Source organism: Symphalangus syndactylus, chromosome 5, assembly GCF_028878055.3.
Source record: "Symphalangus syndactylus isolate Jambi chromosome 5, NHGRI_mSymSyn1-v2.1_pri, whole genome shotgun sequence".
Lineage (NCBI taxonomy): Eukaryota > Metazoa > Chordata > Mammalia > Primates > Hylobatidae > Symphalangus > Symphalangus syndactylus.
The window spans coordinates 34,983,643-34,997,560 of record NC_072427.2 but is presented as its reverse complement, the minus strand read 5'-3'; the positions used below and the strand labels follow the sequence as shown (position 1 = coordinate 34,997,560).

Here is a 13,918-nt window from a genome sequence, read left to right as displayed (position 1 = left end):
TTAATTTTCTGTCTTGTTGATTGGTCTAATATTGACAGTGGGGTGTTAAAATCTCCCACTATTGTGTGGGAGTCTAAGTCTCCTTGTGGATCTCTAAGAAGTTGTTTTATGAATCTGGGTCCTCCTATATTGGGTGCATATATATTTAGGATGGTTAGCTCTTCTTGTTGCATTAGATCCGTTTATTATTATGCAATGCCCTACTTTGTCTTTTTTGATCTTTGTTGGTTTAAAGTCTGTTTTGTCAGAGACTAGGATTGCAACCCCTCCTTTTTTTTTTTTTTTTTTGCTTTCCATTTCCTTGGTAAATCTTCCTCTATCACTTTATTTTGAGCCTATGTGTGTCTTTGCATGTGAGACAGGTCTCCTGAATACACCACACCAATGGGTCTTGACTTTTTACCCAATTTGCCAGTCTGTTTCTTTTAATTGGGGCATTTAGCCCATTTACATTTAAGGTTAATATTGTTATGTGTGAAATTGATCCTGTAATTATGATGCTAGCTGGTGTTTTTTGCCCATTAATTGATGCAGTTTCTTCATAGTGTCGATGGTCTTTACATTTTGGTTTGTTTTTGTAGTGGCTGGTACTGTTTTTTCCTTTCCATATTTAGTGCTTCCTTCAGGAGCTCTTGTAAGGCAGGCCTGGTGGTGACAAAATACCTCAACATTTGCTTGTCTGTAAAGGATTTTATTTCTCCTTCACTTATGAAGCTTAGTTTGGCTGGAAATGAAATTCTGGGTTGAAAATTCTTTTTTTTAAGAATGTTGAATATTGGCCCCCACTCTCTTCTGGCTTGTAGGGTTTCTGCAGAGAGATCCAATGTTAGTCTGATGGGCTCCTCTTTGTAGATAACACCACCTTTCTCTCTGGCTGCGCTTAACATTTTTTCCTTCAGTTCAGCCTTGGTGTATCTGACGACTATGTGTCTTGAGGTTGATTTTCTCGAGGAGTATCTTTGTGGTGTTCTCCGCATTTCCTGAATTTGAATGTTGGCCTGCCTTGCTAGGTTGGGGAAGTTCTCCTGGATAATATCCTGAAGTGTGTTTTCCAACTTGCTTCCATTCTCCCCGTCACTTTCAGGTACAGCAATCAAATGTAGGTTTGGTCTTTTCACATAGTCCCATATTTCTTGGCTGCTTTGTGCATTCCTTTTCATTCTTTTTTCTCTAATCTTGTCTTCATGCTTCATTTCATTAAGTTGATCTTCAATCTCTGATATCCTTTCTTCTGCTTGATCAATTTCAGCTATTGATACTTGTGTACGCTTCACGAAATTCTTGTGCTGTGTTTTTCAGCTCCATCAGGTCATTTATGTTCTTCTCTAAACTGGTTATTCTTGTTAGCAGTTCCTGTAACCTTTTTTCAAGGTTCTTAGCTTCATTCCATTGGGTTAGAACATGCTCCTTTAGCCTGGAGGAGTTTGTTACTACTCACATTCTGAAGCCTACTTCTGTCAATTCGTCAAACTCATTCTCCGTCCAGTTTTGTTCCCTTGCTGGTGAGGAATTGTGATTCTTTGGAGAAGAGGCATTCTGGTTTTTGGAACTTTCAGCCTTTTTCTGCTGGTTTTTCCTCATATTCGTGGATTTATCTACCTTTGGTCTTTGCTGTTGGTGACCTTTGGATGGAGTTTTTGCGTGGTTGTTCTTTTTGTTGATGTTGATGCTATTGCTTTCTGTTTGTTAGTTTTCCTTCTAACAGTCAGGCCCCTCTTCTGCAGGTCTGCTGGAGTTTGCTGGGGGTCCACTCCAGACCCTGTTTGCCTGGGTATCACCAGCGGAGGCTGCAGAACAGCAAAACATTGCTGCCTGCTCTTTCCTCTGGAAGCTTCGTCCCAGAGGGGCACCCGCCAGATGCCAGTCGGATCTCTCCTGTATGAAGTGTCTGTCAACCCCTGCTGGGAGGTGTTTCCCCATCAGGAGGCACGGAGGTCAGGGACCCACTTGAGGAGGCAGTCTGTCCCTTAGCAGAGCTCGAGCACTCTGCTGGGAGATCCCCTGCTCTCTTCAGAGCTGGCAGGCAGGAACATTTAAGTCTGCTGAAGCTGCGCCCACAACCGCCACTTCCCCCAGGTGCTCTGTCCCAGGGAAATAGGAGTTTTATCTATAAGCCCTGAGTGGGGCTGCTGCCTTTCTTTCAGAGATGCTGTGCTTAGAGAGGAGGAATCTAGAGAGGCAGTCTGGCTACAATGACTTTGCGGCACTGTTTTTTTTTTTTTTATCTCAAAAGTAAAAAATATAAAGTCCACAAATTGTGACAGTCAACTTGATGTTGATTCTGAAATAAATTTAAATTGCATTATTAAAAGATGGTTTGTGGCCCAGCGTGGTGGCTCACTCCTGTAATCCCAGTACTTTGGGAGGTCAAGGTGGGCGGATCACAAGGTCAGGAGTTTGAGACCATCCTGGCCAACATGGTGAAACCCCGTCTCTACTAAAAATACAAAAATTAGCTGGGCATGGTGGTGTGTGCCTGTAATCCCAGCTACTTGGGAGGCTGAGGCAGGAGAATCACTTGAACCAGGGAGTTGGAGGTTGCAGTGAGCCAAGATCGCGCCACTGCACTCCAGCCTGGCGACAGGAGACTCTGTCTCAAAAAAATAAAAAATAAAATAAAATAAAATAAAATAAAAAGATGGTTTGTGAGTACTTAGGAATTGGTCACTAGGAGGCAGCATTAGCTCACTAAAAAATAATTCATGCCAGAAAAAAATTAGTTCCCTGCCTTAGAAATTACAAATAGACCTTGTTAGAGGAGTGCTATAGACAGTGTTTTGGTATTTAAGCAAAGCATTTGATAAAGTCTTTTATGGCATCATTTTGAGTAAATTGTATGACATGGTTATATAGATTTTTTCTGTAAGTATACTTACAGAATATGAAGTAATAGATTAATGCCAGCCTTTACAAAAATCTGTACTGGCATGCCATGAGGCTTTTTTCCTCCAGCCCATTCTATTCACATTTTTATTAATGTCTGGAAGAAAATATTTGTTATTCTGGTGAAGTATGTGAATGACAGAAACTAGAGAAATTAGAATTCTTGATATATTGGTTGATCAAATGAGAATCCAAAAGTACCTCCATAGTCTAGAACAGGGTTTGGCAAACTACAGCCTATGGGCTAGATCCATCTGACAGCCTGCTTTTTGTATAGCTCTCAAGCTAATAATGGTTTTTATATTTTCAAAGCATTGTAAAAAAAAAAAAAAGAACAACAAAGAAGGATATGAGATAGAGATCACATATAGCTCACAAAGCCTAAAATATTTACTATACTATCTGACCCTCTACAGAAAAAGTTTGTTTACGCCTAGTGTAGAAAAGTAAGCAGAATTTAACAACATAAAAGAAATAGATGAATTGAAAATCCTGGACTTTATTCCATAACAACAATCAAGCCAAATAATTCTTAGCACAAATTCAGTATTATACAAGATTAGACTTAGCAGCATGTGTTAAAGTGACTTGGAATTGCTAAATTCAAGTTCAATTAATTATGAGATGTGATTATTAAAAGTTAATATGGCTTAAAACAATATTCATTTATAGAAAAAGAGAATTCAGAAAATGGAGACAGTCCCATCCCATTTTTTTCTACAATGGTCAGATTACACCTGAACTATCACTAGTTTTAGAGGGCAGACAACAAAGTAGAGCATTTCCAAAGAATCTGATGTGATTAGTTGACAAAGGAGAAGACATAAGGAAGATATCCCAGTGATCTTCCACTGTTTTCACAACTATTCAAAAACAAAGAGAACAGACACATGTTGAGGGGCTAGAACAAGGACCCTTATATAGAAAATTCTGGGAGGCAGAATTTTCTTTTTTATTTCTAAGGCAGCATTTTGTGAATGCAGGCAGTATTCTCACAATTCTGAAACAGGGCTGGGCGTGGTGGCTCATGCCTGTAATCCTAGCACTTTGGGAGGCCAAGGTGGGCAGATCACTTGAGTCAGGAGTTTGAGACCAGCCTGGCCAACATGGCAAAACCCTGTCTCTACAAAAAATACAAAAAATTTAGCTGAGTGTGGAGGCACACGCCTGTAGTCCCAGAGACTTGGGGGACTGAGGCAGGAGGATCGCTTGAACCCAGGAGGTCAAAGCTGCAGTGAGCCAAGATCTCGCCACTCCACTCAAACCTGGGGGACAGAATGAGACCCTGTCTCAAAACAAAACAATAACACAATTCAGAAACAAACAATGTCTAAAGTTTTCACCTCCAGCTCACATTTAATTGGCTTAGTGTGAACTTGTTTACAATTTGCTTTCCTAAAAAAAAAGGAGCTCATCTCATGTGTACGTTTTCTGTTTTGGTAGACATTACTAATGTTCACCAATATTCTCTGGTTCTCCTCCTTTTTGACATGTGGGAAGATGTTTGGCCAATGAAATGTGAGCAGAAATAATGTATATCATTTCCAGGCAGAAGCATTTAAAAGCGTGATTCTCATGCTTCCTTCCCATGTGGTAGTCACTGTGGAAGCCTATATAAAGTTGAGGATGCCATCAGATCATAGCACTCAGGAATACTTAGCCACTACACTGAAGACAGTAGCAGTGTTCTTTGCGTGATCAAGAAATAAACTTTTTAAAAATCATAAGCCAGTGAAAGTTTTGAAGTTGTTACAGCAACATAACCTACACTGTTCTGGCTATTTCCCTCCCCAGTATTTAACAGCTAATATCCCTGGACCAGAAGTCAGGTGACATGGCTTCTAATCTTCACTCTAACACTAGCTGTGACCCTGCAAAAAAATCAATTTTGTTTGCTAAAAGTGATTGTTTGAGTAAAAATTATTGACCATCTCTTTGAGGGAAAAATCCCTGTGATTTTAAAGTCTGTTTTAATATTTTATATGTTCAAAGAAAATAATGTTTATAACTAAAGTATGTGGTTAAAACACACCTTGCCATTTGGTTTTTAAAATTTCATAAAATAAATTGCTGCCTATATTAGGACTACTATTATTTATTTTGGATCATTCTTTTTCCTGTGTAATACATGCATTGTTTTAGGCCTTAATATCTGCTAACAAAGTATAATCTAGGTTATCAAACACCTATTAAATCACTGCATGGCTTACTTGACTTGAAATCATTTCTATATTGTGTCTTCATGGCCAAAACGAAGTGAGGAAAAAAGTAGTTTTTTGTCCCAGATCCCAGATCCCCCCGCCCACTTATTTAATTTTTTTATTTTTATTGTTTGCTATATAAAGGATATGGCTTTTGTCCCAGAAATTGGACTATTATCAAGAAGATGCCAGAATTTTAGTTTTTCTTTCTTACCAACAGATTTATAACTTATCTTCACAATTAGAGGTTTATTTTTATTTCTAAGTTTAGTTACTCTGTAATTATTTGGGCTGAAATATAGCTCTCAGATACATAAATTCCTTAAAACATTCAATATTTGAATTGATTTGGTGTAAATCCAGTTTTCCAAGGTTTAGCTTTCCTTTTAAGCCCTACTGCCTTTAATAGAAGCTCAAATTCTTTTCAAAAATCTGATGAAATCATCTCGTAAGTATGTGTAGTACGTGATCCATACAGTTTCCAGTACTGTTTGAAACTGGCTCTTTGAAAAAGCAATCTATTTCTAGTTCACATTTTATAGATGAGTCAACAATTGAACATCAGTGTATTTTGCTCTTTTAAACACTTTATTCTGAAATAGATTGTACTCTGTAGGTACCAAATCAGTATTTACTGAATAAAATAATTTAACAGAATTATTAAACCAGATATTTTGTGAAGCTAGGATTCAAAGTTCTGCATTTTTAATTTAGTTTATTTCTCCTCATTACCTCTATTTAGTTTTTAAAAGTTAAGAATAATTATTTTCCAGCTGGGCATTGGTGGCTCACGCCTGTAATTGCAGCACTTTGGGAGGCTAAAGTGGGCAGATCACATGAGGCTAGGAGTTTGAGACCAGCCTGGCCAACATGGTAAAACCCTGTCTCTACTAAAAATACAAAAATTAGCCTGGCATGGTGGCACATGCCTGTAATCCAAGCTTCTTGAGAGGCTAAGACATGAGAATTGCTTGAACCTAGGAGGCGGAGGTTGCAGTGAGCCGACGTTGCACCACGGCACTCCAAGCCTGGGCAACAAGCAAGACGTAAGACTCTGTCTTAAAAAAATAATAATTATTATTATTATTATTTTCCATATTGTAAAAGACACTTTAAATTCACTAAAATTACATTACATTTCCATTTCCTTTAAAACAACTAAATCATATGGCAGATCACTTCTGAGTTCTAAACTCTTCTTTATCTATCTAAAATCAGTAAAATTAATTTAAATACATCTTTATTATAAAAAAAATGAATTTTGTTTCTAGCAGGCCATGGCTTCTGGTCCTGATCCTGGCCTTGTCACTAGCTATGTGACCTCATACAAGTTACTAATGTCTTGGAGCATTTATTTCCTTATTTCTAAAATTAGAGTTATCTAGTATATGCTTTCTTAGTTTTCTTTTTAAACTCTGTGTTGGTTTCTGTTTGTGCATTTTTAAATATAATTATTTAATCTAGGTTTTTTCTTTGTTTTCAGGAGCATGTATAATGTCCCATCCTCTAGAACACATTTTCATAGTCTCTTTGACCTTCTTTAATTCTAATATAAAATATATATACTGGTCAGCATAGGCTAGATTGTGCTGCAGTAACAGCTTCTCTAACTTAAGTGAATTAAAACAACAAAGTTTATTTCAGGCTTCTAATACCTGTCTGCCTATGATGTGTGATTTGGGATCTTTGCTCTGTGTTGTCCTCATTCTAGTACTCAGGCTTTCAAAGTACCCACCTGTGGAGTTTTGCAGGTGCTGTAGCAAGGTGAGAGAGAGAATAGTTGTATCATACATTGTCTTTCTTGAAAGTTTCCAACCAGAAGTAAATACATGTCACTTTTGTCCATATGACATTGACCAAAGCAAGTCACATGGCCACATCTAACCTCAAGGGGGCTAGAAGTGCTATCTCACAATGTGTCTTGGATATGCGAAGACACAAGAATATTTGGTGAACAGCTTTTATGAATAATCATCAGGTTTTAAATCAAATGTTGAAATCTGGTAGGAGTATAAATTAGAACTGCATTTATGGAGGGCAGTTTGCAGACATATCAAAAAGATAGAAATATGTCTACCATTTGATATAGCAGTTTCAGTTTTAATAAATTACTGAACAGACATGGTTCATACATTCATAGAGCTTATTTTATGGCGTGGGAGGCAAGAGGGATAGCACCAGAAATAACTAAAATGAAACAGTTTAAGTGCTATGATAGAGAAGTATGTAGGGTGATACTAAAACATATAGAAAACATTCTCATCCTCTATTTTCCAGTTGACTGATTCTCTCTTCAGCTGTGTATAATCTGCTATTAAATCTCTCTTTGTTGAATTTTAAATTTCAATTCTTATAATTTTTTGTTTCTAAAAGAGTTATTCTTCAAATCTGCTAAGTTACTTGTTATGGTTTCCTATCTCTGAAGATGTTTTCAAGCTTGTCTTTTATGAATAAATTGTTTTCTCAAATTATCATATCATTTTGAGTATCTACAAATCTTTTGGTAATGAAAATTAAAAGTTACATGGTTATAATTTTTTAAAATCTGACAGTCTTCAGGGGGAAAAATGGTCCAGATTGTGTATATAGATTATAACCTTTAAAAAAATTGCTCATAGTGAATATTATAAACTGATACACAGAAATTGTAAGATTTGAGTTAGGTGTTTGGGATTATGACTGATTTTTAAATATTTTTCTAAACTGTCTATAATGTTATTTTGTCATTTCTACTTTTTCCAGCTTTGCTGAGGTATGATTGACAAAACTATATAAAATTAAGGTGTACAGTGTGGTGATTTGATATATATTATAAAATGATTGCCACAATCAAGTTAGTTAACATTTCTATCACTTCATCTAATTATCTTTTTTTTTTGTAGTTAAAACATATAAGGTCTATTCTCTTAGCAAATGCCAAGATTACAATACAGGATTATTAACTACGGTCATCATGCTTTTAGAATTTAAAAAATGAGACTGGGCAACACAACTTAAAAACAAACCAAAAGTAATTATATTAATGAGGAATAATTTATTAATATAATTGGAGTTTTAAAAGATATTTACCCTTGTTTTTTCATCAAAAAGTTCTGATTTTCTATCACAGATCCAGTCAACATTGTTAGATGTATCACTTTTATCCTTCTTACCTTGATGATAGAAAGTTTAAACTTATGTGGAACCATGATGCACAGAGTACAAAAGGAAAATGATGCAAACATACTTCTCCTTTTCTTCTCGTTCTTTTTTCTTTCTTGTATGAGCTAGGTTCACGTCACCTCCAGAGTTGGGAATAGTGTTAGGAATGCACAGATTTTTAGCATTAGGAGGAAAGAAGAAAATAAAGAGAAACATACTTTTGCTTTGAGAGTATATTTTCTGCTAGTAAATACTATGCCTCTCAAGAAGAAAACTGTACTTAATAGGACCAATAATATTTAGCATTAAAAAATGGTTAAACTCTTCATAATACTTTTTGGAAAATGTCTTTTAGGAAGAAGAAAGGCGTATGGCATCTGTTTTAGCCAAAAAAGAGGAAGAGAAGAAGCGGGAAAGTCATAAACAATCTTTGCTTAAGGTATTTTCTCTGATGTCTACATGGATGTGTGTGCACATGTAGACACACATACCCCAAAGCCAGCTAGCTAGTCTACTGGAAAAGTGGCTTCTAAACTTTGTAAGTTTTTTATTCCTATCAACAGAATGTACGCACCCCTAAAACTTTTACAAGTTATTATCTATAAATAAACCTGTACTTAAGAAATAAAATGTGATATACATTATAAAATAAATGCAAAGGCTAGTTTAAAAGGAAGAGATGAAAAATAAATATAATTGAAGTTATAACACTTTTGTTTCATACCAGTGCATCATCTTGTGTATCCCATGGCCTATTCACTTCATTTTGGAACATACTATAATTGACTGTCATCTTTACTGATATATTTTAATGAGCTTTGCTACATGTTTTTTTTAATGATAGCTTTTTAAATTTAAAAAGTTTATGATATAGAAGTGATAAAGATTTTGTGGAACTTAGGAATGAAAATTTGTTTTAAACTAGTTTTAAATGATTTAGCAGATATTAATTTCCTTAAATAAAATACTCTTAAATATTTTATATTAACATTGCAAAGTATAAGTAAAGACAGCTTTAAGTTTATAGTTCATAATATGCATCATGCTATGTTCTAAAATTAAGGACATCACTCTGATTATCATTACTCATTCATGTTCTATATAGATGCTTTTCTTTTTAAAATTAAAGTGGCACTCAGAATTCAAAAAAATGACTAGCCAGGCAAGGTGGTATGTACCTGAAGTCTTAACTACTTGGGAGGCTAAGGCAGAGGATTACTTGAGTCCAGGAATTAAGTCCAGCCTGGAAAATATAGTGAGACAAAACAAAATGTCACTAAATAGGACTCTTTAGTTACGAGGTTTACTTCGTATTTTTATTTTTAGTAAGAGGAAAAGCATGGGGAATCAGAAGACCCAGGTTCTAGCTCTAGCTCAGATTTGGAATCATGATACAACAGACCCTCAGCATTTGCTGAGGGTTGCTCATGCAACTCTACATATTGATCATTAAGAAAATGGGATGGACATTCTCAGCAAACTAACACAGGAACAGAAAACCAAACACTGCATGTTCTCATTCATAAGTGGGAGTTGAACAATGAGAACACATGGACACAGGGAGGGGAACATCACACACTGGGGCCTGTTGGAGGGTAGGGGGGCTAGGGGATGGATAGCATTAGGAGAAATACCTAATGTAGATGACGGGTTGATGGGTACAGCAAACCACCATGGCACATGTATACCTATGTAACAAACCTGCATGTTCTGCACATGTATCCCAGAACTTAAAGTATAATTAAAAAAAAAAAGAATGCTAAAAAATAAAAAAAAAAGAAAATGGGATGGGTTGGGTACAGGAAGAGTGTATAGATACTGTCTTCTGCCTTGTTGCTTTTCTATTTTTTTATTTTCCTTGTAACCTTAGAAGTGAAGGAAAGTGAAACTTATGGCATATACTGGTGTGGTTTTGCCTGGACCATGAAAAATAGACTTAAATGGCAGAAACTGGAATTTGGCACCTTCTAAAATATTTATCACTTTAGCACAGACTTGGCCATTTATTGGCACCTAGCTATTAGAAACATAATTGTCACTGATATCCCAAATGCCTCTGTGATCTTTACACTTTACTTTGGGTACCCCATTATGCCTTGCAGAATCTCTAGCATTCTCTAACCTTTCTTTTGCTTCTTCTTTTTTTTTTTTTTTCCTCCACAGATGCCCAGAGCCCTTATGTGTCCTCCTGGCCAGCCATTAATCCCCACCTGACATTAAGACAGGCTATACTCCTGTCTTAAAATGTGTCTTCCCTTTTCCTGGCCCCAGTAAAATTAATCATTCTCTTTGTCAACCTGGTAATGATCTGATTTTAATAACCCAAATTAAAGAAGCTTAACTTTGGCACTAATATAGGAAAACATTTGCATTTTCAAAGATTATCTTGTTATAAATTGGTTAACATACTCAGTGGTCTAAAGATATTTTATGCCCTTTTTCTAAGCACTGCTATATCTATCTCATTCTGAGTGTTTCTTTCGCCTACCCCTGCCAGCCAGAAATCCAAATGCATGAAGCCAACATGAGAACCATCACCCATTAACTCACTGCCCTGGCCGCTTTCAAAGTGGCCTCGATACTGAGTAAAAAAAAATAAAACAGAGTTGCTTAGATTAAAAATTGGATTGGCATAGTCATCAGCAAGTAACTTACATAGAATTCCTTAAGGTAAGAAGCATTTTTATTATAGAATGGAGAAAAAATGTTTTTACAATAGGAATTGCAGATTTCTACTTGCTTTATATAAGGAGCACATACATAGAATGTCAGAAAGTCTCCAAAGTATATACATATTAAATATAACCTACTGGATTGTACACACAAATTTGAAACACCAAACAACAGAAAAAAAGAAAGCCAGGCCCAAAACATTTTTTTTAGAGATGGGGTCTTGCTGTGTTGCCCAGGCTGGAATGCAGTTTACAGGTGTGACTGTAGCACACTACAGCCTTCAACTCCTGGGCTCAAGCAGTCCTCTTGCATTAGCCTCCCAAGTAGTTCAGATTTCAAGTATGCACCACTGCACTGCCCCAGAAAACATGTTTAAAATAGAAATAGAACTTTTAAAACTTTAGTTTTAATTAAGCAAGCCATATCACTTTTTATTCCTATCTAATGCCATGCATATGTGCTAAAATCTTAGATAACCAAAAATTATGCAAACATATGCAAAGAGGTACAACTAAAAAGAATTATTCTACATGTACTGAAGGAGTGGACAGAGAATCTTCCTACTAGCCTTCTGTGGCTCCAGGGCCAGCAGGTGAAGAGGGGTCAGTATCACACTCAGCTGATTTTTCAATGCAGGATTGTAGTCTTAGTAAACAGGAAAAGGAAAGTTTCTATTTTCAGCATTCTGATCTAATTGACAAGCTGTAATTAAATATTATCTTTTGATAATGGAAACTTTACCAGAATAGGGATTGTTTTTTTCTATTAATACATATAAATTGAATAGAAACGTTTCAATTGAGCACAATTTCTTTCAGTAGTCTAGATCTGCTTTTTCACAACTGGATTTCTATGAGAGGACTGAGCTCCAATGCTGTAAGTCAGTGGTTCTCAAAGTGAGGTCCATGAACTAGCAATATTAGAATACTTAGGAGCTTGTTAGAAATTCAAATTCTCAAACCCTACTCCAAAAACTCTAAATCAGCCATCTGTTGTAAGCTCCAGGTGATTTGAGGCACCCTGAAATTTGAGAACCACTACCTTAAGGCATCCATTGCTTATAATGAATTAATTTCTTTCCTACTCATCTGGAATGGTACTAGTTATCTAGAGACATTTCAACCTAGTACAATTTCTTTTAATAGTCTAGAGAATAATTTTTAAATTTCAGACATTATAATTTATTCTGAGAAACTTGGAACATTGATCAACTCCTTCCCTTCCCCCCTCCAAGATTATTTCACCTTACCAGTCTTAATTATTGAGTAGAAAAACTAAAATATCATTAGTTTTTTCTTACTGTGTTAGAGGCATATAAATTTCTGTTTAAAACTTTAGATAACATTAAGTATGTAAAAATTTATGTGAAATTAAAATTTCAGACTTTGAATTTTTAATCACTAGTTAGTTGTATATTTATTTTTAATAAAATTAAGTTCATAAAGAGCAATAATTGTTTGCGTATTTTTTTCCTTTAGAGTGTTAGATAATTATTGAGATTTTGGATGCAGAGAGTAAATACAGGCCTCTTGAATCTTGTTTTAGAATATATTGGGTATCTACTTATAAGGAACAGGCTCCTTTTAAAAGTATTATAAGAAGGTACAAACAATATGCCCCTTAGATGTCACTTCTGCTACAAAAATTGCATTATATAACTTTTGTCACAATTAACTTTTTCATAGGAGAAGAAAAGGTTAACAATTAACAACGTAGCTCGACAGTGGGACTTGCAACAACAACGAGTAGCCAATATTGCTACAAATGAAGATAGAAAAGATTCTGACTCTCCTCAGGACCCCTGTCAGATTGATGGAAGCACCCTCTCCACATTCCCAGAGGAAACAGGGTATGCAATGGTATTTTTTCAAGATACGAGCATCTTTAGATAATTGAATTTGGAGTGGGAATTAGAAACCATTTTACATATAATTATTTTAAAAGAATTTTCTTAAGTAAACTTGCTGAAATTAGAAATTAAGATGGAAAAGTTGAAAATGTAAATCTTACTATAACATTCTCCGAATTAAAACATGCTTCACGGGGCATTTAATATTTTTTATAGGGAAAAGTCTAGATTGCTTAATATAGTCTATGATGTCTTTTGCCCACTTCATCTCTTTTATCTCATGCCATCAACCATGTTCTTCTGTTATTGCAGCATCACTGTCTGTCTTTCAGTTCAGTTACTTCCTACTTCAGAACCTTTCTTATAGGAATAGTGTTTTTCTGCCCTGACACCAATCACTTCCCTGCACTATTTCTCTGATCCCGCCCTAGCTAACTTCAGCAAACCCATAGAGGTCTGAAGTTTAAACTTCACGTCTTCCAAAAAAGCCTTCCCTAACTCCAAGTTGGTAGATAGTTGTTTCATGTGTGTCTTCCCCATTAGAATGTAAGCTTCATGAGGAAAGGAATCCTGCTTGATTGACTTGACTCCTGCTGTGTCCTCAGCAGCCAGCACAAAACGTTACTCTTTAACTACTAGTAGTAAGCAATTGGGCATATAATCTGAAAGTTACTCCAGCTGTGATCTATACTATCTGTCTATTCCAGTGGCTCACAACCTCTTTTCTTCTATGATACATTTATCACATGATAATATATCCCTAGGTTTATGAGCAATGCTGAGTGCATTATCTAGACTCCACATGTTTCTCTTCTTCTCAGAAAAGCATATTGGAATCAAGTAAATTCAGAGGGACATAAAGCATCTATATCTTTATAGTGCATGTATAATTTAAATATATATTTGTACAGCTGTCCCTCAGTATCCACAGGGGATTGGTTCCAGGACCCCTGCAAATACCCAAATCTGCAGATACTCAATTCCCTTATATAAAATGGGATAGTATTTGCATATAACCTATACTCTTCCTGCCATATACTTGAAATCATCTCTGGATTACTTAAATAGTATTTAATACAGTGCCTACACATCACTCCATTTGCGTGGATTTGGTATAGTACTCAGCATGTGGCGAGTTCAAGTTTTGCTTTTGGAACTTTGTGGAATTTTT

At 35.8% G+C, this 13,918-nt stretch overlaps 1 protein-coding gene across 6 annotated transcripts in view; it reads left to right on the top strand.

Annotated features, from left to right (window-relative positions):
* The window catches only part of LRRC49 (leucine rich repeat containing 49), a 161,367-nt gene that overhangs the window by 84,503 nt on the left and 62,946 nt on the right, over positions 1-13,918 (top strand). For all 6 annotated transcript variants that reach the window (XM_055277921.2, XM_055277917.2, XM_055277920.2 and 3 more), the window contains 2 exons: positions 8,581-8,664; positions 12,584-12,747. In XM_055277921.2, the coding sequence (XP_055133896.1) occupies positions 8,581-8,664; positions 12,584-12,747 (248 nt within the window). The remainder of the gene's footprint in view (positions 1-8,580; positions 8,665-12,583; positions 12,748-13,918) is intronic.